This window comes from Neoarius graeffei, chromosome 5, assembly GCF_027579695.1.
Source record: "Neoarius graeffei isolate fNeoGra1 chromosome 5, fNeoGra1.pri, whole genome shotgun sequence".
In the NCBI taxonomy this organism is placed as follows: Eukaryota; Metazoa; Chordata; class Actinopteri; order Siluriformes; family Ariidae; genus Neoarius; species Neoarius graeffei.
In genome coordinates, this window is record NC_083573.1 from 4,863,627 (window position 1) to 4,891,421 (window position 27,795).

Here is a 27,795-nt window from a genome sequence, read left to right on the forward strand (position 1 = left end):
GTGGGTTTCCTCCGAGTGCTCCGGTTTCCCCCACAGTCCAAAGACATGCAGGTTAGGTTAACTGGTGACTCTAAATTGAGCGTAGGTGTGAATGTGAGTGTGAATGGTTGTCTGTGTCTATGTGTCAGCCCTGTGATGACCTGGCGACTTGTCCAGGGTGTACCCCGCCTCTCGCCCGTAGTCAGCTGGGATAGGCTCCAGCTTGCCTGCGACCCTGTAGAACAGGATAAAGCGGCATGAGATGAGATGAGGCGAATTGGTCCGCCTCTGAAAAAACTTGGTATTTGGATTTCCTGGCAAACATTGATTTTCGTGACGTCGCGTGCGGGACGCCTCCTTCTGAATCCTACATCAGCGCTGGTTTGTTTATGAGAAAACGATGGTGGTTTTCTGCAGATTTCTTCAACGTTATCATGTAATTATTAAAATGGTTAACAGATGTATCATAGAAGGGTGTAGCAACACCAATCTTGATGGGATTAGTACTCATCGTTTCCCAAAAGACCGGACAATGAGAGAGAAACGGGAGCGCTTTGTGCGAGGCACCCAGAAGCAGCCGAGGACCAAAGCAGAGCCGAGAAAAAGACCAAGAAAATTGGCGAGTCGCAAGTTGACTGTTGCCAGGCTAAGAAATCAGAGATACTTTACTCTAAATTAGGTGTTCCCATGTTTGTGTGGTACACGGATAATGTTATTTATTGACGCACAAAAGTCAACAACACGAAAGCGCTGGGCAATAATACACTTACTTACCGTAGATTAGATTAGATTAGATTAGATTAGATTAGATTAGATTAGATAGAACTTTATTGATCCCTTTGGGAGGGTTCCCTCAGGGAAATTAAAAAGATTCAGTCCACAGCCTGGTAAAAAGCAGCCAAAGTAGAGTCCAAAGTCGCGTGGTTAAAGTCCCCAGAAATGATGATCAATGCCTCAGGGTGCTGTGTCTGCAGCCTTGCTGTGACAGAGTGAATCCCCCACGGGCGATTGCTGTAAGACAACGAGGGAGGCTCAGCCTCCTCTAAAAATGACGAACATCGTATAGGATGAATTGCGCTAGGCTTATGTTATAGCCGACCTTATAACATTGCTGTTTCAGATCCAGAATCATAGAAATATATGTGCTCAACCCAACTACAGTGCGAAATCATTCCGTTATAACTTTCCCCAGTTCGCCTAATGTGTGCGTGAGTTTTTCCCCCTCGTGACAGCGCGATGCAGCCCAGCCTCAGTGCACTTCAATGGCATTTGGGAGCTCTGCGCTTTCAATATCAAAATGCAAGACGGTTATTGGACAAATACTGCGAAAACGCCCGCCCACGGACTCCCACGGACTCCCAGCCTCAGTGGACTTCAATGCCATTTGGGAGCGATGTGCTTTTCAATCTCAAAATGCAAGACGGTTATTGGACAAATACTGCGAAAATGCCCGCCTACGGACTCCGAGCCTCACATGGGAGGGACATGGCAGTTTCCGCGAGGAGACTGGTGATTGGTGAAAGCGGCCGGATATTTTCTTTGATTGACAGCTCGTTTCAAATATAGACAGGCAGCGGTGAATTTCAGTTCAGTCCCATGCGGATTCGCAAGTGCTGTGGTGTATTGTAAGAGATCAGCTTACATTTCGATTTCATTCATTACATACGGTTTCTACCAGCTTTTTTAGTTTGTATATATTTTCATTGTAAATAAAGTGTAAATATAGTGTTGTCAATTTTGCTATCTTAGTTCCAGAAATGTCGTTTATTTGAGTGACTGAACTTGAACTTGAGGGGGCTAGTCAGCTAGCAAGAAAGCTGCGCACGGATGCCAAGCATTGCTGATTTAATTTTGGCGAAGCCATTTGCCAGTCTTCCTTTCGAGAAAAAAATTAAAATTAAAGAGCAGGGTAGACCAACGCCTCAAATTGACTTGGTGAAAAAGGTAGGGAATAATACTCGTTCCTTTCAGCTCTCCTGGTACGAGAAAGTGAATTGGCTAACAGCAAGTGACCCACATCAACAACAGTAAATAGGCTACTTTAGTAATATGTCATGGATGGACCAAAAATATAGAATCTATTTAAAATGTTTATGCTGAGTATATTATATTGGAATATATATTTCTCTGGATATGAATTAAACACAGCTACAATTTGGAAAACATTTTTAAACAAAAACACAGCCGAGAACATTTCACACTACAGACCTGGATTAAAAGTGAAGGGTTATCAAAATTGTCAATAAAACATTTCTCAGTCAAAATAAGTAAAATATAGGGAAAGTGTCATTGAATGAAATGTGTGGCACCCAGCTCGATGTTTGGCTCCCCAAGGTCAGTGCTTGTGCCTATTCCAGAACACTCTGCTGTTACTGCTGAGGTTCCTGACAAAGAGCTGCTTTCAATAATGATCAATTTTTAAACATGCCACAATTTTAAAATATAAAATGTTAAAATATACTGTGGCAGCGGGGGCGTGGTCTAGCATCGGTCTGTGACAGGAGGGCGGAGTCGGGGAAGTTAAGTGGCAGAATCACTACACCTGTTGTTAATTGATGTGTTTGTGTGTCTTCCCAGTGACCGCGCCCTTCTTAAGGAGAGAGAGTGAGAGCAGAGGGTCTCTCTCCACAACCAGATGGCTGATGTGTGTGCGTGTGTTTGCAACTGAAAAGTGCAAATAAAAGAGAGTTTTGTTAAAACAGTTCTGTCCTGCCGTCCTTCTGTGCTCGAGTCCCGGGTTTTCGGCACCACTGTAGCAGTCCATGTAGGTGGGTGGAGCACAGAAGGACGGCAGGACAGAACTGTTTTAACAAAACTCTCTTTTATTTGCACTTTTCAGTTGCAAACACACGCACACACATCAGCCATCTGGTTGTGGAGAGAGACCCTCTGCTCTCACTCTCTCTCCTTAAGAAGGGCGCGGTCACTGGGAAGACACACAAACACATCAATTAACAACAGGTGTAGTGATTCTGCCACTTAACTTCCCTGACTCCGCCCTCCTGTCACAGACCGATGCTAGACCACGCCCCCGCTGCCACATATACCCCTCCCCCCCAACACCACCATCATGTATATTGGACAGTAGGCTAATGGGCCAACAGAACCTGTTATTGCACAGTTTGTGACCCTGCCAACAATCAGCCAGATCAGAGGCAAGAGTATGGGCAAAATTGATGTGTTTTTTCTTTTTTCTTTTAAAATCTGGAAATATCGTAACCGACCAGCCTCCCTTGTTTGAAAGACTACCAGCCGCCACTGGAATCCCCTCACGTGCTGCGTCTGCCCTCGGAGGGATGGAAACACAGATGGTGATGCTAGCAGCTCCAAGTCCGGGCAACATAAAGGCCAATTTATGCTGACAACCCAGTCCTCGCAGACAGCGCCGCAGATAGCGTCTGCGTAGCCCCCCCACCTTCGCAGATGCTCTGCGCGCACCTCCCAAAAATTGTGACCACCGCAGAAGCCTCGCAGACAGCGTCGTAGACAAGAGGGCTCTGATTGGTCCACTCTACATCCGCTGTACACGCACTTCCGCTTCCCTACTTTCCCGGTTTGTTTTGTTTTCACAACCGCCATTTTTAAAAACACGAGCGAAGATGGAGCAGCACGAAGAGCGGCTGATCGAGGAAGTGAGGAAGTACGTACATCTATACGACTCCAGTTCTAGTCATTATAAGTAACCGGAGGATAAACACTCCACTAACCACACCCACCAACTACTCCTAGCGACTTCGCGCCCCCTTGCGTTGTGGCGGTGAATAACATCGCGCACGCCTATTACTCCCCGCTCAACGATAAATTACAACTGTCTGCGAAAAGCTATCTGCGAAAGCCTTGTCGCAAGAGCATGCAGAGGCCTTTAGACTGTCTTTACGGAGAAATGTCCCGGGTTACACCAGCGGTTGTTCACATAAATGATGAGTCCCCCACCTTTGCCTTTCCCGCATGCTTTAGTGTCTCTGTCGGCTCTCACAGCAGTGAATCCCCGCAGGTCCACGTTAGCATCCGGAACAAGGTGCGTTAGCCATGTCTCCGTAAAAATAAATAAGCTGCTCTCCTGGTAACTCCGCTGCTTGTTCAGTGCGGATAGCTCGTTGACCTTATTCGGCAGCGAGTTCACATTCCCCATGATAACAGAGGGAACGGATGGTTTGTAGCGCCACCGGTTGTCCGCTAGCCTAGCCTTTAGCTTAGCCCCGGCTTTGCAGTCCCTGGGTTTCCTCCTCAGCTCGGCTGGGATGGGGTGTCGTGTCGTATCCCGGCTCGTCCCATTGTTTTCAGGGCCAGCAGCTCCTCTCTCAAATAAGCAAGAAAACTGGCTCCTGGTTGTGTGTTAAAGTTAAAAATATCCATGGGATATGAAGAAAAACACACTATGTCTTCGTAAGAAGGGCAGGAAAGTAAAAAGGTGGAAAAAAAGAGGTTTAAAGAGCTAAAAACTACAGAGCTACCGGAGAGGCAGCCGTCTCCCACAGCGCCCAAGGTCACATTTTCTTTACATTTTACTTCACATGCATCAAGGCGTGTCAGGGCTTGAGACCTCGGGACCTGTCAAACACATTAAATGTATATACAACCCTGCTTAGCCGATTCCATGTGTGTAGCTTCTGAAATTTTTCTCCTACAGTAGCCAGTACTCTTCTAAATGAAGAAATATATAAATGCATAATAGTGATTAGAAAAAATATGATTTATGTAACAATAGATAGATGAACATTGATACATGAATCCATGGGTTTAGAAGCTGAAGCTGAAGGTGACAATTCCATAATTTCAATGCAAAATCGCTAGCTGCTAAACTTGGTCGTGGTCTACACAGGCTGTGCACTGAAACCGTGCAAGCTCGTGCAGCCTGCTGTGGGTTCCGCAGGTGACGTCATGAATCTGGCTCCAGACTCCCTTGGGATTTTTCCAGACGCGTTTTATTTTATTTTTTTCTGCTGTAGACAGATGGCCTTGTGCAAAATTACCCTTCTGGATGAGTGTGTAAAGGGACATACTTTCATATAAAAAAAACATTTATATCAACATACTGATTAGGGGTGTGCAAAATAATCGTCATGACAATGCATTGCGATATTAACTTTCACGATATACTGCATCGATTTTTGATGCCAAATATCGATTATTAATTTTAAAAAATGAATGAATAAAATTGTATGAATGGGTGACGAACATCAGCCAAAAACAAGTAGAATACAACTTCCAGTCCTGTAGATGTCGCTGTGGAGTTTTTGACGCCCGCTGCCTTCATGCCAGTGGCATTTCCGGCGGCGGGCTACTGCGACCTAGACATTCTGCATAGACATCATATGCGACTGCGACTCTGTTTACAAATCCCAACATGGAAGAAACCGAAAAGATTCGTCCGCCTCCGTCAAATTTTAAAGCTGATGTTTGGGCACATTTCGGCTTCAAAAACAAAGAGGGTAAAAATGAAATTGACATGACAAACGCAATTTGCAGATACTGTAACACGATGATGAAGTATTGTGGGAACACAACAAACTTAAGAGCACACGTGCAGAGGCGCCATCCAGAAAAACTGCAACAGCAGCAAGCACCGCAACCCATGACAAGACAAATGACCATTGATAGCAAACTTGCACCTTCATCTGCACGTGCCAAAAAAATCACGGAGTCGATTGCCAAGTTTATTTGCCAGGATTTACGGCCGTACAGCGTGGTTGAGAACAGTGGGTTCAGAAAATATGATAAACATACTCAAGCCTTGCTATGTGATCCCGAGCCGAAAACAATTTACAGAGGTAATGGTCCCAGACATGTATGAAGAGGTAAAGCTACAAGTTAAAAAATCCCTTGCCTCCGCAGAAAGCGTTGCCCTCACATGCGATGGGTGGACTTCGCGAGCCACGGAGCCATACCTCACCATAACATCGCACCACATTGACGAGAGCTGGGAGTTAGTTTCCCACGTGTTACAGACTAGGGCTATGTTTGAGTCCCACACCGGCACCAACATTGCCCAGGTGCTGAGAACGGCACTGGAAGAATGGGAGTTGATTAACAAAGACCCTGCAATAGTAACAGACAATGCTTCGAATATGACCATCGCTGCACAGCTGGCAGAAATGCCACATTTCAAGTGTTTTGCTCACACCCTGAATTTGGCATCCCAGCGCGCCCTGAAGCTCCCCACTGTCACTAGATTGCTAGGGAGAGTAAGACGGGTGACGGCTTTTTTCAGACGCAGTACTGTTGCGTCCCACGTTTGTGAAAGGGTATTGTTTGTTATAATGGCAGCTACCTCCGAAATGGGATATGTCAGACGTTTGAATGTTTTCAATTCACTGGTTTAAAGGACCACTGAGGCCAATTAACAGCACTGATCAGCCTTATTTTATTAGTTTTCTTTTATTATTTTTAGTTTTATAAATCCTATGCACTTTTTGACATTAGTGTGTCCACTTGTTAAGTATGGAAACAGTAATATTTGCTTTAATGGCAACTACCTCCAAAGTCGTTTCAATAAATTCTGTTATGAACTGAGTTGCTCTGAGTTATGCATCAGTTGGAGACACTATCCAGATCGTACACAGCCACTGGTAATTATGCTCTATTTTTTTTTTTTTTTACATTTTCACTGAAGTATGTTGAATATATCGCAGTAATTCAAGAATCGTGATGCATCGTGATAGTATCACATCGTGGCATGTGAATCGTGATTCGAATTGAATCGTGACTTCTTTGCCAATACCCACCCCTAATACTGATAGCAATCAGTGAAATAAGACCTGAGCCAGGAGAAGGCCGTTCCTTTAAGTCACACCTGGAGGACGCTCTGGACTCTTACAGTAATGCTTTTATGGCTGAGGACTACAGTTGTCTTGCTAACTTTAGGCTGCGGTTGTCATGAACAGTTTTGCACTCAAGTTTCCATCAGTGAAGAGTTTATAACATCAACGAAACTGACTTCATGTTAAAACTGTTAATGTTATAGTCATGCTGTCTGTTGTTGCCCAAATGAGGATGGGTTCCCTTTTGAGTCTGGTTCCTCTCGAGGTTTCTTCCTCATGTTGTCTGAGGGAGTTTTTCCTTGCCACCGTCGCCATTGGGGATAGATTAGGGATAAAATTAGCTCATGTTTAAAGTCGTTCAAATTCTGTAAAGCTGCTTTGCGACAATGTTTATTGTTAAAAGCGCTATACAAATAAACCTGACTTGACTTGATATCAAAAAAACGAAATTACTTTAGTTTAAGTGACTGAATCTAACACTGGGAAAATGACCTCAAAGATTTTTTTTTTAATGGGACTTTTATTTTGACATGTGTATAGGACGACCCGGAAATAAACTCAGGACCATTTCCTGATTCAACATCACGCACATGGTTTGGAAAGTTGTTGTTTTGCCATTTTAAAAAGTGATATTTTGAACTATTTTACAACACTGGTCTTTTTCTGAGCAGACTCTAATGAGGAGAACACTTTGCTGAAATGGGAGATGAAGTGGAACTGGTTGTTGGAAGTTATGAGCAGATAGTGTTTGGGTACAGAGTGTGTCCTGGAGAAGAGGTAACACTTTTTCATCTAACAGTCTTTTAATTGGCAATTATTATTTTTAACTTTATCACTATGACATTGCTGAGTGAAGAATAGAACACTCAGTGTTGTGCTGTTGGAGGAAAATAATCAACAGCATCATGTATCCAAGTGTTTTTATGTTCCTACATCAGCCTCTCTCTCTCTCTCTCTCTCTCTCTCTCTCTCACACACACACACACACTCTCACACACACAAGTTAAAGCTTGTCACGTTACAAAAAATGTCTAAACTTCTCTGCTGACACTGGAGACTCCTTCCATAAATCTCATCTCATTATCTCTAAAGGCGGGGTACACCCTGGACAAGTCGCCAGGTCATCACAGGGCTGACACATAGACACAGACAACCATTCACACTCACATTCACACCTACGGTCAATTTAGAGTCACCAGTTAACCTAACCTGCATGTCTTTGGACTGTGGGGGAAACCGGAGCACCCGGAGGAAACCCACGCGGACACGGGGAGAACATGCAAACTCCGCACAGAAAGGCCCTCGCCGGCCACGGGGCTCGAACCCAGGACCTTCTTGCTGTGAGGCGACAGCGCTAACCACTACACCACCGTGCCGCCATGACTATATCATTTTAAATATTGGTGAGTGCTGGGTTGCGAGATCGTTTTTAAAAATTGCTTCGTTCTTTTTTGATCAAGGTCTTTTTTTATTTTTCAAATATAACAAACAAAAAATACAATTCACACATGAGACAATCAAATCTAGTTCCTGTCCTTACAAACAAACCTCCCAGTGCCCCCCACCCACATGTACTGGACCCAAGCAAATTTCAATACATCCAGACATCGACACATATACAAAATAGGTAAATAAAAAAAGACCATAACGGAGAGAGTGGAGTTAAAAAAAAAACAAAAAAAACCCAGGTACAAATATACATTTGGGTTACACTATTACCCTGTCCACACTAGGGATTTTGTACCGATATGAAACTACTTTCGTACCGCAACACCTGTCCACACTAGCGACTATACCGGTACTGTAGCGCTTCGCTGTAGTGTGGACAGATGAAGCGATTCTGTATCGATACAAATATAATGCGCATGCGCAATGAACCATTCCTACGTCTTCTGGGTTATTCATACAATACAATACGCCTGTGCTTTCCAGCTGTAAATAAAACGTCAAAATGGCTCAAAACGACCGTGGAGCTACATGGAGCAAAGAAGGGGGGGAGGAAGAGGGGAAGAGAAGTAAAGAGGGAGAAAGTGAGGGGGGAGAAAGGGAGATTCGATTTCTTTGTTTCTTTCTCAACTGCCTCGCGCGTTTTATACGATTCGACTGAATAAATGACCACCAGAAATACAGACTGTACACTGACAACAAAAAGCACACACACGTTGTTTCATCCGCCATATATTCTCAGAAGGAAGTTACTCGGTAACCACGGAAACATTTCGCGCACGCGCATTTCAACTTCCGTGAAAGAAAACTGCAAACATTTCTCGCTAGTGTCAGGGATCCCAGCAGTAATTGAAAAAAATAGAGGAATGTAAGAAACTATCACAGGGCGGCACGGTGGTGTAGTGGTTAGCGCTGTCGCCTCACAGCAAGAAGGTCCGGGTTCGAGCCCCGTGGCCGGCGAGGGCCTTTCTGTGCGGAGTTTGCATGTTCTCCCCGTGTCCGCGTGGGTTTCCTCCGGGTGCTCCGGTTTCCCCCACAGTCCAAAGACATGCAGGTTAGGTTAACTGGTGACTCTAAATTGAGCGTAGGTGTGAATGTGAGTGTGAATGGTTGTCTGTGTCTATGTGTCAGCCCTGTGATGACCTGGCGACTTGTCCAGGGTGTACCCCGCCTTTAGAGATAATGAGATGAGATTTATGGAAGGAGTCTCCAGTGTCAGCAGAGAAGTTTAGACATTTTTTGTAACGTGACAAGCTTTAACTTGTGTGTGTGAGAGTGTGTGTGTGTGTGTGAGAGAGAGAGAGAGGCTGATGTAGGAACATAAAAACACTTTATTTGGCTGCCAAATGACATCGAATTTCCTGGTGGTCCGTCTTACAGTCTATCTAATTTTTTCTACAACCCCGATTCCAAAAAAGTTGGGACAAAGTACAAATTGTAAATAAAAACGGAATGCAATAATTTACAAATCTCAGAAACTGATATTGTATTCACAATAGAACATAGACAACATATCAAATGTCGAAAGTGAGACATTTTGAAATTTCATGCCAAATATTGACTCATTTGAAATTTCATGACAGCAACACATCTCAAAAAAGTTGGGACAGGGGCAATAAGAGGCTGGAAAAGTTAAAGGTACAAAAAAGGAACAGCTGGAGGACCAAATTGCAACTCATTAGGTCAACTGGCAATAGGTCATTAACATGACTGGGTATAAAAAGAGCATCTTGGAGTGGCAGCGGCTCTCAGAAGTAAAGATGGGAAGAGGATCACCAATCCCCCTAATTCTGCGCCGACAAATAGTGGAGCAATATCAGAAAGGAGTTCGACAGTGTAAAATTGCAAAGAGTTTGAACATATCATCATCTACAGTGCATAATATCATCAAAAGATTCAGAGAATCTGGAAGAATCTCTGTGCGTAAGGGTCAAGGCCGGAAAACCATACTGGGTGCCTGTGATCTTTGGGCCCTTAGACGGCACTGCATCACATACAGGCATGCTTCTGTATTGGAAATCACAAAATGGGCTCAGGAATATTTCCAGACAACATTATCTGTGAACGCAATTCACCGTGCCATCCACCGTTGCCAGCTAAAACTCTATAGTTCAAAGAAGAAGCCGTATCTAAACATGATCCAGAAGCGCAGACGTCTTCTCTGGGCCAAGGCTCATTTAAAATGGACTGTGGCAAAGTGGAAAACTGTTCTGTGGTCAGACGAATCAAAATTTGAAGTTCTTTATGGAAATCAGGGACGCCTTGTCATTGGGACTAAAGAGGAGAAGGACGACCCAAGTTATTGTCAGCGCTCAGTTCAGAAGCCTGCATCTCTGATGGTATGGGGTTGCATTAGTGCGTGTGGCATGGGCAGCTTACACATCTGGAAAGACACCATCAATGCTGAAAGGTATATCCAGGTTCTAGAGCAACATATGCTCCCATCCAGACGACGTCTCTTTCAGGGAAGACCTTGCATTTTCCAACATGACAATGCCAAACCACATACTGCATCAATTACAGCATCATGGCTGCGTAGAAGAAGGGTCCGGGTACTGAACTGGCCAGCCTGCAGTCCAGATCTTTCACCCATAGAAAACATTTGGCGCATCATAAAACGGAAGATACGACAAAAAAGACCTAAGACAGTTGAGCAACTAGAATCCTACATTAGACAAGAATGGGTTAACATTCCTATCCCTAAACTTGAGCAACTTGTCTCCTCAGTCCCCAGACGTTTACAGACTGTTGTAAAGAGAAAAGGGGATGTCTCACAGTGGGAAACATGGCCTTGTCCCAACTTTTTTGAGATGTGTTGTTGTCTTGAAATTTAAAATCACCTAATTTTTCTCTTTAAATGATACATTTTCTCAGTTTAAACATTTCATATGTCATCTATGTTTCATTCTGAATAAAATATGGAATTTTGAAACTTCCACATAATTGCATTCCGTTTTTATTTACAATTTGTACTTTGTCCCAACTTTTTTGGAATCGGGGTTGTAAATGAACATGACTCATGACCTCCCTAATCCACTGGCCATATGTTGAAGGGAAAGCATCTTTCCATTTAAACAGGATAAGTCTCCTGGCCAACAAAGAGCAGAAGGCCACCATGCCTAGGTGGTTCCCAGAAAAAGAGGCCCCCACTGGGGCCACACCGAATAGTGAAATCCGAGGGGATGGGTGCACTGTTTTCCCACATATTCTGGAGAATGCCTCAAAGATAGAATGCCAAAAACTGTATAGCATAGGGCGCGACCGAAACTAAAAATTGCTTTGTTCTGTGCGGTTTTCTGCAATCCCTGTCTTGGGGTAGTTTTCAAATTCTTCTGTTTCGTCCGATAGGAATGGAGATTAGAGTCAGTGTTCACAAACCACGCTCACACAGCGAGCCTGACCACAGTGGCGGCCAACGAGCAGTTCGTCGCGACAGGGAGCAAAGATGAAACCATCCAACTGTACAACATGAAGACAAGAACTGAGCTTGGATCGTTATTACACCACAGTGGTGAGGAGGACGAGGAGGAAAAAAACCCCAGATCCAGTAATAATTGCATCTGTGATCATGAATTGGTTTCTTCCTGATGGAATTGTGTGTGCGTGTAGGTACGATCTCGTGTCTGCAGTTTGGTTCTTCAGCTCACTTACTGAGCGCCGGGGAAGACGGCCTGCTGTGCGTGTGGAGCACGAAGACGTGGGAGTGTTTGAAATCCTTCAACGCGCACGTGTAAGCGGAGCTGACTTGCGGATGTTTGCGCGTTCCTGTGTCCTTGGCTGAAATGAGCGTTAACTTGTTGAATTGTTTCCAGGGGTCATGTGACTTCTCTCTCATTGCATCCTTCTGGAAAACTTGCGCTGTCTGTTGGAACGGACAAGAAGCTCAGGTAACGTCACGAGTGAGCGACATGAAACCCATAATTGTGGCTTTGTTTTGCATGACATGTGATGTGGATTTAATCCTGCTGACAGAACGTGGAATCTTCTCGAAGGAAGGGCAGCTTTCACCAAGAATATTAAACAAAGTAAGTTTTTAAAACCTCAAATGCTTTTTTTTGTTGTTGTTGTTGTGATGAACGTGCTTCTATTGTACAGTCTCTTGTAGGGCTGCGTACCTAAACGTAACATCAGGTACAGGTACCGGTACAGAGGTTTAGGTACAGGTCCGGACCTGTACCTGAACAATTTGACAAATTCTTCTGAACTTCTTCAATAGAGATCTTGCAGTCACGTGACCGGAAAGTACACAGCCGCCATCTTGTCGGTCAAAAACACCGCTGAATACTGCTGCACTCGTGTACAGAATGGATCAATTTCAACCGACGGACTACACGGCTCATTTTTCTAATGAACAGATAACTAGATATATGTCTAAAATAAACGATCTACAGATTTGTGACCCTTATGGCTTACCGGACGGAGTTTTCACGACCGGATTTTGAACTGCCAGCGGAATACCCGGACGTGTATAATTACCTCATCAACTTTCCCTCGCTGTTCAGTGGTGAAGCACTGCGTGCTTATAAATCTCTGGACAGTTATCTCTACAGAAATTCAGGATTTGTCAGCGACTCAGATGTGGCATCTTGTAAACAAGAATCCTCATTGGATGGGTAAGTCACTTAAGTATTGAGTATAGCACTGACCAGCCGATTATAGAATAAGGTAATTCCAAATCGTCCGTGTTGTTTACATGGATCTGGCGTTGGAGATTTGAGTGGCTGTTTCCTGAGCTTAGTCAACAGGCCGGCTCTGCAGCCTCGCTTTGGCTCCCGGCGCCACCTCCTTCGCTTTGCTTCCGATAACAATCCACGGAGACCCCGCTGGTCTCGCTATCTCATCCGGAATGTTTTTCTTTTTTTTTTTTCTCGTCCGGAATGTTGTGCATGCGATGGAAATCGCTACAAACTGTCATTTTCTGCTGGAAACCAATGTCCAGTAAGTCCATACGGTTGTAGTGGATATTGAAGTCCGGTACAGACGAACAAAACGCAAAAATACACACAAAAAACATAAAAAACGTGCACAGGTAGGGAGAGCTTGTAGCTGCAGCCATCGTAGTAGAATTGTATATAGTAGGGTTTTCCAGAAGAAAAGGTAGAAGTAAAAGCAGAAGTAGAACCAGAAGTAGAAGGCGGAATATGGCGTTTGACCGACACGATGGCGTCTGTCACAATCTGGATCGGCTGTGACGTCACATGCAAGTGCTCCATAATGACAGAAACATTAATAAACTGTTGACAACTTGTCAGTATCTTTATTCAATTAAAACGAACATAACGAGGTTTCCTACCTCACTTCTCAGTCACCCTATAGTTAACTTGGGACAAAAAGTCGTAAGTTGTCTCACAGCGAGAAGTGACTACACTAGAGTACTACAGACTACGCGCAGTCCGCGGCCTTTAACTTACACGGCAAAATTACACAAAGCAACAAAGGCCGCCAATGCCAGCAAAGGAAAAATGGCTGACCTGCTTTTGAGTCTTTTTGACCAATCAGAACGCTGGATCAGCCAAGCTCTCGCAATGTCTCGTGAGACTGTGGCGAGAGGATCTCAAATCAAAGATGGCTCCGATTTCAAGTTTCAGCGCGGCATTTTACGTCTTTTCCAGTGCGAAATTTTCGTCTTTGTGGTAGGATTTACGCATCTTCAATCACAAAATAAGCAGGTACTTGGTACAAATTTATATCGGTACAGTACCGGTACTTCATGATCAGGTATTTTGGACCTGTACCGAATCGATTTTCACGGTACAGTACCGGTACGCAGCCCTAGTCTCTTGAAATGATTTTATCTTCTTGTCATGAATAAAGATGCCCAGATCGTGCAGTGGTCACCAGCAGGAGATAAGTACATCGTTGTTGTAAATGATAAATTGGACGTCTACGACCTGGCGTCTGCCAGCATCATCGGCACCTTCAGCTTCAGGAAGAGGATTTCATCTGTCAGATTTCTGAAGGTTTGTTTTAGATTTCTATTATTTGTCTTATTGTCGTTATTGTTACATACGTACGACCTTAGTTTACTTACTTTGCTTAACTTGCTTCAAACGTTACTTGCCTTAGTTCATGACTTTGCCGATACGCTTTATTAAATTTTAGTTACTTCGTGTCTTAGCTTACTTGACTGACAACCTCGATTCCAAAAAAGTTGGGACGTTGTGTAAAACATATAAATAAAACCAATGTAAAGATTTGCAAATCATGGAAACCCTGAGCCTGGGCCCACCCATCCTAAGCGTGACGCAACACGAGGGCCTGTTGCAAGCTTAGTCTGGCCAGGCAAGCTATCTACAGCTCTTCCAAGCTCCCGAAAAATCAGGAGCCAATCAACTTTGAGCATCTCCAACGGCCCTGGGTAGAGGCGTGTTCAAGGCAGTGACGTAGTAGAACTGCGACCGGAAGCCATAGATTGTTTACAGAATCTATACCGGAAGCACTTCATTCACTAGAAACATTACGAACATGGAGCAAGTTCTCATTGAAAACGGAGCAAAGAGCAGCCCTGGAGGTATTTATTGAAAGGAAGGACGTTTTCGCCTTGCTCCCGACCGGCTTCGGTAAGAGTTTAATCTACCAGTTAGCCCCGTCGCGTCACATACGTCAGAGGAAAGAGTGATGTGATTGGTTTAAGCTTCGTCACAGCCTTTTCTGGCTTCGACCAGTAGCAAACTGAGGCATTTCAGGGAGGCGGGTCAACCACGCGCTTTGGGAAACGGTTGGGCTTAATATCTTTGCCAGACCAATGCTCGCAGAGCTTTGAAGTCACGTTAGCCAGACTAGGAAACACTATATTTCACTGAAAATAGTACAAAGACAGCATATCAAATGTTGACACTGAGAAATTTTATTGTTTTTTGAGAAATATATACTCATTTTGAATTTGATCTCAGCAACACATTTCAAAAAAGTTGGGACAGGGCAGAAAATGTTGTGTGATACGGGGGGGAACAAAATTGGTTAATTGTCAGCAGGTCAGTAAGATGATTGGGTATAAAAAGAGCATCCCAGACAGGCGGAGTCTCTCAGAAGTAAAGATGGGGCGGGGTTCAGCGCTCTGTGAAAGACTGCGTGGGCGAACAGTGCAACAATTTTTAAGAATAACGTTCCTCAATGTAAAACTGCAAAGAATTTCGGGATCGCATCATCGATGGTCCATAATATCATTAAAAGGTTCAGAGAATCTGGAGAAATCTCTGTATGCAAGAGACAAGGCTGAAAACTGACATTGGATGCCTGTGATCTTCAGGCCCTCGGTAGACGCTGCATTAAAAGCAGACACGTGTCTGTAGTGGAAATCACTGTATGGGCTCAGGAACACTTCAGAAAACCATCGTCTGTGAAAACACTTCATTACTGCATCCACAAATGCAAGTGAAAACCAGATATAAACAATATCCAGAAACCCCGCCTCCTTCTCTGGGCCCGAGCTCTTTTACGATGGACTGAGGTGAAGTGGAAAACTGTCCCGAGGTCTGACGAATCAAAAGTAGAAAGAGGAGCGGGACCATCCGGTTTGTTATCGGTGCACAGTTCAAAAGCAGCGTCTGTGACGGTATGAGGGGGCATTAGTGCACATGACATGGGTTGCTTGTACACCTGGGAAGGCATCATTAATGCTGAATGATGTAAACACGTTTCAGAGCAATATGCCGCCATCCAGACAAAATCTTTCTCAGGGAAGGCCTTCCTTCTTTCAGGGAAACAACGCCAAACCGCTTTCAGCACATATTAAAACTGCATGGCTCCGTAGTAAAAGAGTCCGGGTGCTAAACTGGCCTGCTGCACTCCAGACCGGTCTCTCATTTAAAACATTTGGTGCATTTTGAAGCGCAAAATACGACAATGTTGTGAGACATCAAACTGCTGAGCAACTGAAATTGTGTATCAGGTAAAAATGGGACAACATTTCTCTTTCAAAACGACAGCAGTTGGTCTGCTCAGTTCCCAAACGTTTACAGAGCGTTGTTAAAAGTAGAGGCGATGCAACACAGTGGTAAACACGCCCCATACCGACTTTTCTGAGATGTATCGCTTTACTTACTTGCTACCTTGCTTCACGTACAACTTATGCTGTGTTCACACTTATACCGGTACGACAGTGGTATAACTGTATTGATACAAAGTATACCGGTACAGTTTAGTGCATCTGTCCACACTAGCGAGAAATGTTTGCGGTTTTCTTTCACAGTAGTTGAAATGCGCGTGCACGGAATGTTTCCGTGGTTACCGAGTAACTTCCTTCCGAGAATATATGGCGGGTGAAACAACATGTGCGCTTTTTGTTGTCAGTGTACAGTCTGTATTTCTGGTGGTCATTTATTCAGTCGAATCGTATAAAACGCGCGAGGCAGTTGAGAAAGAAACAAACGAATCTCCGTTCTTCACTATTTTATTCAGCAAAGACATCGATTGAGGTGTGTGACTTTGCGCATTATATTTGTATCGATACAGAACCGCTTCATCTGTCCACACTACAGCGAAGCGCTACAGTACCGATACTGTACCGGTACGAAACCCATACATTTGTGGGTTTCGTACCGATACAGTTATACCGCTACAGTACCGGTATAGCTGCTAGTGTGGACAGGTGTGAAGCGGTTAGCTGCACAGCTAATGTAGCCATTGCTAGGCTAACGCACCGATTTTAAAACACGGCAAAACGACTTAACAGTTATACACTTACTTGTTCGGTGTTTGTGGCTGATGCGGCAGGGATGCTTGGTACGGACCCAGGCTTCAGTGACAGTTGATGTGCAAAACCTGCCCTGTACTGTCCCAAGTTGTGGAAACATTCATCAGGAAAATGCTTCCGACAAACGTACACCGTCTTAGGTAGACTCGACGGCGTATTATTGGAGTAAATAAAATTAAGCCACTGCGTCTTCAGGGGCTCTCCCGTCGGCAGTAAAAACAGACTCCTTTCTGTGTTGTCACATCCATGTACAGCGCAATTTCCATGTTTCGCTCGCTTAGGTGATGTTGTTGTGTCCTCTATGGTCTCCTCACTACAACTGGGTGGGGCAGTCCATACAGTGGGTGGGAATCCAGAGGGGGGGCGTAGGGATCATCTCCCTTGCTGACGTAGTAAAGGGAAGAGCTTATCAACGCGCCGTTTTGACGCGCCATTCTCAAATGTTGGGCATAGTTTGGTTTACACATGAAATTTCTAGCCACTGGGGTGACTTAAGAAGGTCAGAGGAACTCATTTTAACGTTAAAAAACCTCAGAAAGTGAAAATTTCATGCCATGGGACCTTTAATGACTGCACGATTTTCTGTTTTCTCCATTTTTCACTAAATCGTTGGCCCTCGCTTATTCAAAAATCTGCAGAAAAAATAAGAAACGTTAGAATCTCAAAAATTGGCAGGAATACTTACAAAGGTCTGTACTTTCAAAAAATCATAGGTTTGATCATGCACCAACGTTTCTTCTACGCAATGCTTAAAACTTTTCATACACCCCTCGTACAGCTGGTATATAGGGCGGGGGATATAGATGACCCTTGTTTCGAATAAAACGACATGTGCGAGAACTAGGATCGAACATAATTGCCTTGTGTACCAAAAATCTTGCTCCCTTCATATTTGCGGTAATATGCAAGTTTCAGAGAAAACTGTTTGTCGAATGCGATATTTTGTTAAAGCGTCCCGGGTAACAACATGGATGATAATCTCCTCCTGTTGCAGAACACGCTGCTGGCTGTGGGAGGAGATGATGAACATGTCCAGGTGTATGATCTCGCCTCTGAAAAGTGCGTCTGTGAGTTCAAAGCTCACGAAAACAGGTGTGTTTTTTTTGCTCTTTTTGCCTTACAGGAGAATTTTTAGATGAAATGTCAAGTTTCGCATCCACTGTGAGAGGAATAATAATAATAACAATAATAATAACGCACTTTGGGATGTGCTGTTCAAGGAAATGAATCACTGACAAAGTAGCATGATGAAGTAGCATTGATTTTAGTTGATGATTTTCCTCCATCAGTACGTCCAAAGCGTGTTATTTCTCTTTTCCCACGGCAATTTGCCAACGATTACAATTAAGGAAAAAGTATGCTGGACTTTTTATCCATTTATAGCTCAATGTCTTTTCTTTAATCAGGTTAGTCCAGTGACGATACAGCAGCTCTTCTAGGAAAAGCGATGTCCTCTTTCTTAAAGTGCATATCACGGGTAAATTCAGGAGCAAGATCAATGTAATTCTCCTCTTTTAGATTAAACTTTGGTCAAATATGTGTCACGTTTTGTGCAATACCAGAAAAATTCAGTTGAAATCGAGCCATTTGAGGCGAACTGGTCCGCCTCTGAAAAAACTTGGCGTTTGTATTCCCTGGCAAACATTGATTTTCGTGACGTCGCGTGCGGGACGCCTCATTCTTAATCCTACGTCAGCACTGGTTTGTTTATGAGAAAACGACCTGGTGGTTTTCTGCAAATTTCTTCAACGTTATCGGGTAATTATTAAAATGGTGAACAGATGTATCGTAGGAGGGTGTAGCAACACCAATCTTGATGGGATTAGTACTCATAGTACTGAAACCGTGCAAAGCTCGCGCAACCTGCTGGCGCTTCCGCACGTGACGTCATGATTCTGGCTCCGACTCCCTTGGGATTTTTCCAGACGCGTTTTGTTATTTTATTTTTTTCTGCTGTAGACAGATGACCTTGTGCAAAATTACCCTTCTGGATGAGTGTGTAAAGGGACATACTTTCATGTTTAAAAAAAAAAACAAAACACGAAATTGGTCCGGAATATGCCCTTTAAAGTTCAAAACTTGGCTAGACCTTTATTTCTGACTCCTCACACTGGAGGCTCATTCTGTAATTCCAGCTTTAATTTGACGATATAATGATATCCATTGCTGCTGGTTTGTATATTTGTAGAGTAAAAGCACTGGACAGCTTTGAGATGAACGACTTGTGTGTGTTGGTCACTGCGTCTAACGATGGATTCATCAAGCTGTGGGACTTCAGTACAGAGGTACGAGAGCATCTCTGCAAACGTCACCTCGGACACACAGTTCTGGAAAAATCAACTCCTTTTTTACTAAACGACCCGACTTGCCTTCCTGACCCAGTTTAGTTACAGTGGGGCAAAAAAGTATTTAGTCAGTCACCAATTGTGCAAGTTCTCCCACTTAAAAAGATGAGAGAGGCCTGTAATTTTCATCATAGGTACACTTCAACTATGAGAGACAGAATGAGAAAAAAAATCCAGAAAATCACATTGTCTGATTTTTAAAGAATTTATTTGCAAATTATGGTGGAAAATAAGTATTTGGTCAATAACAAAAGTTCATCTCAGTACTTTGTTATATACCCTTTGTTGGCAATGACAGAGGTCAAACGTTTTCTGTAAGTCTTCACAAGGTTTTCACACACTGTTGCTGGTATTTTGGCCCATTCCTCCATGCAGATCTCCTCTAGAGCAGTGATGTTTTGGGGCTGTCGCTGGGCAACACGGACTTTCAACTCCCTCCAAAGATTTTCTATGGGGTTGAGATCTGGAGACTGGCTAGGCCACTCCAGGACCTTGAAATGCTTCTTACGAAGCCACTCCTTCGTTGCCCGGGCGGTGTGTTTGGGATCATTGTCATGCTGAAAGACCCAGCCACGTTTCATCTTCAATGCCCTTGCTGATGGAAGGAGGTTTTCACTCAAACTCTCACGATACATGGCCCCATTCATTCTTTCCTTTACACAGATCAGTTGTCCTGGTCCCTTTGCAGAAAAACAGCCCCAAAGCATGATGTTTCCACCCCCATGCTTCACAGTAGGTATGGTGTTCTTTGGATGCAACTCAGCATTCTTTCTCCTCCAAACACGACAAGTTGAGTTTTTACCAAAAAGTTCTATTTTGGTTTCATCTGACCATATGACATTCTCCCAATCCTCTTCTGGATCATCCAAATGCTCTCTAGCAAACTTCAGACGGGCCTGGACATGTACTGGCTTAAGCAGGGGGACACGTCTGGCACTGCAGGATTTGAGTCCCTGGCGGCGTAGTGTATTACTGATGGTAGCCTTTGTTACTTTGGTCCCAGCTCTCTGCAGGTCATTCACTAGGTCCCCCCGTGTGGTTCTGGGATTTTTGCTCACCGTTCTTGTGATCATTTTGACCCCACGGGGTGAGATCTTGCATGGAGCCCCAGATCGAGGGAGATTATCAGTGGTCTTCTATGTCTTCCATTTTCTAATAATTGCTCCCACAGTTGATTTCTTCACACCAAGCTGCTTAGCTATTGCAGATTCAGTCTTCCCAGCCTGGTGCAGGTCTACAATTTTGTTCCTGGTGTCCTTTGACAGCTCTTTGGTCTTGGCCACAATGGAGTTTGGAGTGTGACTGTTTGAGGTTGTGGACAGGTGTCTTTTATACTGATAACGAGTTCAAGCAGGTGCCATTAATACAGGTAACAAGTGGAGGACAGAGGAGCCTCTTAAAGAAGTTGTTACAGGTCTGTGAGAGCCAGAAATCTTGCTTGTTTGTAGGTGACCAAATACTTATTTTACCGAGGAATTTACCAATTAATTCATTAAAAATCCTATAATGTGATTTCCTGGATTCTTTCCCCCCATTCTGTCTCTCATAGTTGAAGTGTACCTATGATGAAAATTACAGGCCTCTCTCATCTTTTTAAGTGGGAGAACTTGCACAATTGGTGGCTGACTAAATACTTTTTTGCCCCACTGTACTTACCTTATTTATGTACTGAACTAATTTACTCCCTTACTTCACTTCCATCTGCTGTATTTTACTTGTATTGCTTGCTTACTTTCCTGAATTATTACCTGACCTTACTTTACCTTACTTATGAAGTGTTATTTACTTACTTCTGCCTTACTTTACTTCCATTAGTTGACATTACTGACTTATTTTACTTCCTTGATTTAATGACCGTATTTATTCATTACCTTACTTGTTACCGAAATCAACTTAATTTCTATATTTACTTCTGACCTTTATTTAATTACTTGATTTTACTTATTACTTTAATTGATTTAATTACTTTACTTGCACTGTTATATTGTTTTACTTGACTTACTTATTAACTCAACTTAATGACTGTATTTATTACTTCACTTACACTGTTACTTTGCTTTCTTATGACCTTATTCTGCTTAATGACTTTATTTAATTATTCCCTTAATTTACTTTACTTCGACTATAACCTTCCCCGACTTAATTACTTTCTTTATTTGATGAACTTACTTTTCTTAATTCTTACTTAATTTTTATCTTGGCTTAATTTGCTTACATCCTAACAACCATACTTGGATATAATTTTTTTTCATATTTACTCCCTTATCTTACTTTCTACCTGACTTCTACAACTTACTTTACGTTACTTATTTACTACCTGACCTTCCTTATTTTACTTATTTCCTATCTTAAATGACTTACTTGGCTGAATTATTTACCTTACTTTAATTATTTGACTTGTATGCCACCTTATCTTACTTAGTTTACTTATTTATCAACTACCTTACTTTAAAAGTGGACGGCCTTTCGATTTCATAAAATCGGTGAAATGTAGTTCTGTCTGAAATGTGGTGATTGTGATACATGTTTATTTCTGTAATATCTCACAAAATTTCAGGCCATTCTGTCATTCTGTGGCTGGGAAGTTATTTAATTTGAGGGGATTAAAGCAAATAATGTGCATGAAATCGCTCGCTTCGCGCAGTCAAGCAGACAGAGGAAGTCCGTGTGCGCATGCGCAGGTTTACCTTCATTCTGTCACTAAACGAACAGCTGATCACACCGAGGTGCTCGCTGAGCGCCAGTAATTAATAGTTTGGTCCTGCGTTTCCTTTCTTTCGTATATACAGTGGTAGACAAAAGTTTGGGCGCCCCTGGTCAAAATTGCTGTTCCTGTGAACAGTTAAGCAAGTTGAAGATGAAATGATCTCCAAAAGGCATAAAGTTAAAGACGACTCATTCCCTTTATGTTTTAAGCAAAAACAATTTTTATTTTCATCTTTTACATTTTCAAAATGACAAAAAAGGAAAAGGGACCGAAGCAAAAGTTTGGGCACCCTGCATGGTTAGTGCCTAGTAACACCCCCTTTGGCAAGTATCACAGCTTGTAAACACTTTTTGTAGCCAGCTAATAATCTTTCAGTTCTTACCTGGGGGATTTTCACACATTCGTCCTTGCAAAAGGCTTCCAGTTCTACAAGTTTCTTGGGCTGTCTTGCATGCACTGCTCTTTTGAGATCTATCCACAGATTTTCAATGATGTTTAGGTCGGGACTGTGAGGGCCCGGGCAAAACCTTCAGCTTGGGCCTCTTGAGGTTTTCCATTGTAGATTTTGAGGTGTGTTTTGGATCATCGTCTTATTGTAGGACCCGTCCTCTTCTTTTTAACTTCAACTTTTTTTACAGACAGTGTGATGTTTGCTTCCAGAATTTGCTGGTATTTATTCGAATCCATGCTTCCCTCGACCAATGAAATGTGCCCTGTGCCACTGGCTGCAACACAACCCCAAAGCATGATCGATCCACACCCATGCTTCAGAGTTGGAGAGGTGTTCTTTTCCTGGAATTTGGCACCCTTTTTCTCCAAACATGCCTTTGCACATTGTGGCCAAAAAGTTCTATTTTGATTTCATCAGTCTACAGGACTTGTTTCCAAAATGCATCAGGCTTATTTAGATGTTTGTTTGCAAACTTCAGACGCTGAATTTTGTGGCTAGGACGCAGGAAAGGTTTTCTTCTGATGACTCTCTCATGAAGGTCATATTTGTTCAGGTGTCGCTGCATAGTAGAACAGTGCACCACCACTCCAGGGTCTGCTAAATCTTTCTGAAGGTCTTTTGCAGTCAAACAGGGGTTTTTATTTGCCTTTCTAGCAATCCAACGAGCAGTTCTTTCAGAAAGTTTTCTTCATCTTCCAGACCTCACCTTGATCTCCACTGTTTCTGTTAACTGCCATTTCTTAATAACATTACGATCTGAGGAAACAGCTACCTGAAAACACTTTGCTATGTTCTTGTAGCCTTCTCCTGCTTTGTGAGCGTCAATTATTTTATTATTCAGAATGCGAGGGAGTTGCTTAGAGGAGCCCATGGCTGTTGATTTTTAGGGACAAGTTTGAGGAGTCAGAGAATTTATACAGCTTTGAAATCTGCATCATCTGACCTTTCCTAACGAAGAATTTGAACAAGCCACAGCTCAATAAGCTAATTAAGGTCTGGAACCTTGGTAAAAGTTACCTAAGAACTCAAATGTATTGGGGTGCCCAAACTTTCGCATGGTGTTCCTTTTCTTTTTTCACTCTCCGATTGTACAAAACAAAAATAATACACAAACCTTGCAGAAAACGCTGAAAAGAAATGTGTCGTCTTTACCTTTATGCCTTTTGGTGATCAGTTCATCTTCTGCTCACTTAACTATTCACAGTAACAGACATTTTCAGACAGGGTGCCCAAACTTTTGCATGCCAATGTGACATAACGTCTTTACTTCTCACTTTCCGTGACTGTAGTCGCTCTTTCACGTTTCACTCGCACACCCGCGTCCTCCATTTTTCTCTCCTGTTTCAAATTTGTATCCCACAATGCCTTGCGTGAACGGGATGCATGACGTAGTATCATGTATTGGGTCATGGTGAAGCAGGAAAAAATTGCAAAGAATTTAGGGCCACATGGAGATAAATTCATTAATTACTCTATTAAAAAATCCTAATCAAGTTGGAAGTCTGTGATTCGACTTCAGTCGCTTTCGATTCACTAAAAAATATTTGGGTGTCGGGGAAAATTATTTTTATGACCTCGACCTGAAAAGTCTGAAAATAAGTATACCTTTTAAATATATTACTTCCTTCCTTACTGATTTATTTTTCTTCAAATCAGTTTTATTTGTCAAGCACTTTTCATAATATACATCATCACACAGCAGCTTTACAGAAATATAGAAATTCTGCCGATAAATTTGACAAATATCTCATCTCATTATCTGTAGCCGCTTTATCCTGTTCTACAGGGTCGCAGGCGAGCTGGAGCCTATCCCAGCTGACTACGGGCGAAAGGCGGGGTACACCCTGGACAAGTCGCCAGGTCATCACAGGGCTGACACAGAGACACAGACAACCATTCACACTCACATTCACACCTACGCTCAATTTAGAGTCACCAGTTAACCTAACCTGCATGTCTTTGGACTGTGGGGGAAACCGGAGCACCCGGAGGAAACCCACACGGACACGGGGAGAACATGCAAACTCCGCACAGAAAGGCCCTCGCCGGCCACGGGGCTCGAACCCGGACCTTCTTGCTGTGAGGCGACAGTGCTAACCACTACACCACCGTGCCGCCCAATTTGACGAATATGAATCGAGAAACGTATCCCTGATGAGTAAGCCAGAGGCGACGGTGGCAAAGAACAACTTGAGAGGAATCAGACTCATTCTTCATTACGAGCTTACCTAACTTATTTTGCTTTACTGAATTACAATATCACTTTACCTCACGACTTGCTCACCGACGAAATTAATTTCCTTACTTGTATTAAAAAAACAAAAATTGTCAATGTTTACTTATTTACTTTACTTGCTGACTTAAAGCTCCTCTTGAACGAAACCATCCTGTTTACTATCAATTTGTAATTAAAGCTCGACTGCCTTTCAGATTTTTCAAGTGTAGGTCATAAAAAGAATTTTCCCGACACCCAATTATTTTTGTTGAGTGGACCGAAAGCTACTGAATTCAAATTGCAGACTTCCAACTTGATTCGTTTTTTTTTTTTAAATAGAACGATGAATGAATTTATCTCCACATGGCTGTAAATTCTCTGCTATTTTTTCCTGCTTCACCATGACCCAATACAAGATCCTACGTCATGCATCACATCTCGTGGTGGGCTTTCCTCGTTCACACAAGGCATTGTGGGATACAAATTTGAAACGGGAGAAAAATGGAGGACGTGAGTGTGCGAATGAAACGTGAAAGAGCGACTACAGTAACGGAAAGAAAGCGAGAAGAAAAGACGTTATGTTCTATACGAAGGAAAGGAAACGCAGGACCAAACTAATAAATATGGGCGCTCAGCGAGCACCTCGGTGTGATCAGCTGTTCGTTTAGCGACAGAATGATGGAACTGTCAGTGCACGCTCAAAGGGAAACCTGTAGATGGCAGTAATGCAACACTGTGGATGCCAGCTGCCGTAAAACCCAAAAGAAGAAGAAGAAGGTAAACCTGCGCATGCGCACACGGACTTCCTCTGTCTGCTTGACTGCGCCAAGCAAGCGATTTCATGCACATTATTTGTTTTAATCCCCTCAAATTAAATAACTTCCCAGCCACAGAATGGCCTGAAATTTTAAGAGATATTACAGAAATAAACATATCACAATGACCACATTTCAGACGGAACTAAATTTCACTGATTTTATGAAATCGAAAGGCCGTCTCGCTTTAATCCTAGATTAATAATACCACGCTTTAGTGTCACCTTAAAGGAGAACTGAAGTCATTTTTAAACTTGCTTTATTTCTTAATTAACGTGTTATTCAACTACGGTTTCGGTTTTAGTAACCTTATATCGTGACTCGTATTGGCCACTAATTACAATTAAATATTATACTTATCGGTCTATTCATTTTTTAGCCGTGTCGAATTTAGTTCGTTTGGTCCACGGCAGGCGTCGCTTATCCGGGCGATCTTCACGAGACTTGTGCGAGACTTCGAAACGTGAAGCATCAGTCAGGTGTCAGTGCCGCCATTTTGAAAACTGTTTTCCAAACAAAATATTGCACAAAAACAAGTTTAAATGACGATTACTGCCGACTTTTTTTCAAACTTTCCTGATTGCTATCAAAACAAACAAAACTTCCGGCTTGATTACGTCAGCATTCGAAAGAGGGCGCGCGTGGCTTTTGACGATGTTGGCAGATATCGGTCACTTTGATTTCCGCTGTACGTTTTACTTCCATCCTCCGATGTCTCGCGCAGGTCTCAACGAATCTCGTTTACGGCCATCGCTTTGACATACGGACTGATATATTACAGAGCAAATTTCAAACACTCATAACTCGCTATAGCAGCGACAAAATAGCGATCAAACATGCATTCCGGTATTTAATAAAATGAGAAATAGAATTTTGATCATAAAAAAAATTTGCTTTCGGTTTTCCTTTAATGTGATGATATCTGGAGGAGGAAGTGTAATGTCAGCGAACGCAAAGAAAAGAATTTGAGAATCAGGTTTCACTTAAATTTTTCATTTGGATTTTCAAAATGACTTTGAACTTTTGGAAAGCTTGTGTAAGACGAGGTTTGCATAGAAGGCTGTGAGTTTTTAAATGTTTTCCATTCGAGACTGTGCTGACTTCCAGGTTCCAGAGCAGCAATCGTAAAAGGGCCGTATGGGCCGAATTTAAAAAAAAAAAAAAGATTGGAAATTCAGCTGTTTTTTTTAATAAATTATCATTTCTATCGTAACGGCTCATTTTACATTTTATATCAAAAAATGCGATTGAAACTTCCTGAATGCTTTGTGCTTTCCGTAACACTGTACATAATATTGTAGCAAAATATGAAACATTTCTTGCGATATGTTTTTATCAACGTCCTTCATGATGATCCTCACAGAGGCAGGAGGCAGTGCGTCTGCTCGGACAGGTGAACAACACGGCCCGACTCACCTGTCTGTCTGTGTGGAGAAGCGGCGCAAAGGAAGGAAAGTTGGACACCCAGCCTGCGACGTCTCAATGTACGTTCAAACGTCCAAAACGGACAACATCTGGAATGCAAAACAGCTCCGATACATACGATAGTTTCATGTCTCTCTGTTGTTCTGCGAATGATTTACACTACCGTTCAAAAGTTTGGGGTCACCCAGACAATTTTGTGTTTGTTTTCCATGAAAAGTCACACTTTTATTTCCCACCATAAGTTGTAAAATGAATAGAAAATATAGTCGAGACATTTTTCTGGCCATTTTGAGCATTTGAGGCCATTTGCTCATTGAGGCAATGAGCAAACACATTGTACCATTAGAACACTGGAGTGAGAGTTGCTGGAAATGGGCCTCTATACACCTATGGAGATATTGCACCAAAAACCAGACATTTGCAGCTAGAATAGTCATTTACCACATTAGCAATGTATAGAGTGGATTTCTGATTAGTTTAAAGTCATCTTCGTTGAAAAGAACAGTGCTTTTCTTTCAAAAATAAGGACATTTCAAAGTGACCCCAAACTTTTGAACGGTAGTGAACGTTAATAAGTATATATATTTTTTTTTCCAGCCGAGATGAAAACTCTGCTGCCACCCAAAACCAAGCGAGTGAGGATTAATACGCTGGAGGTGGTTGTGGAAGAAGATGCTTCGTCAAAAAAACAAGGCAAAAAGAAGAAAAAACAGAAAGTGCAATGAACAGTGTTATTTCACGTGTCTTGTTTGTTTATTTTAGTGAACGTACGTGTCAGGACTCCTCATGATGTCGTGTCTTTTCCCCTTTCAGTATTGAATTGCTCATGAGGGAAGCGTTCTAATAAACCCCATCTCTTCTTCTTCTTCAGTGGACACTTTGCCTCAAGTGTGTTTCTGAATAACTCTTTATTTTGCCATTTCCACCAAACAAGGATCAGCTACGTAACATGAAAT

At 42.7% G+C, this 27,795-nt stretch overlaps 1 protein-coding gene across 1 annotated transcript; it reads left to right on the forward strand.

Moving 5' to 3' along the window:
* Positions 1–7,279: 7,279 nt before the first annotated feature.
* On the forward strand, positions 7,280–27,714 carry pak1ip1 (PAK1 interacting protein 1). The gene is made up of 11 exons (XM_060921003.1): positions 7,280–7,333; positions 7,412–7,517; positions 11,535–11,697; positions 11,796–11,916; positions 11,999–12,073; positions 12,159–12,211; positions 14,001–14,146; positions 17,876–17,973; positions 19,070–19,166; positions 26,778–26,898; positions 27,437–27,714. Exons 2-11 carry the CDS (start codon positions 7,440–7,442, stop codon positions 27,562–27,564), a joined length of 1,080 nt encoding a protein of 359 aa, XP_060776986.1. The 5' UTR covers positions 7,280–7,333; positions 7,412–7,439; the 3' UTR covers positions 27,565–27,714.
* The last annotated feature ends 81 nt before the right edge of the window (positions 27,715–27,795 follow it).

Coding starts and splice junctions, on each gene's coding strand:
- pak1ip1 (XM_060921003.1), top strand. CDS start 7,440: ATGGGAGATGAAGTGGAACTGGTTGTTGGAAGTTATGAGCAGATAGTG. Junction 12,212..14,000: donor CACCAAGAATATTAAACAAA/GTAAGTTTTTAA, acceptor TCATGAATAAAG/ATGCCCAGATCGTGCAGTGG. Junction 19,167..26,777: donor TGTGGGACTTCAGTACAGAG/GTACGAGAGCAT, acceptor TGATCCTCACAG/AGGCAGGAGGCAGTGCGTCT.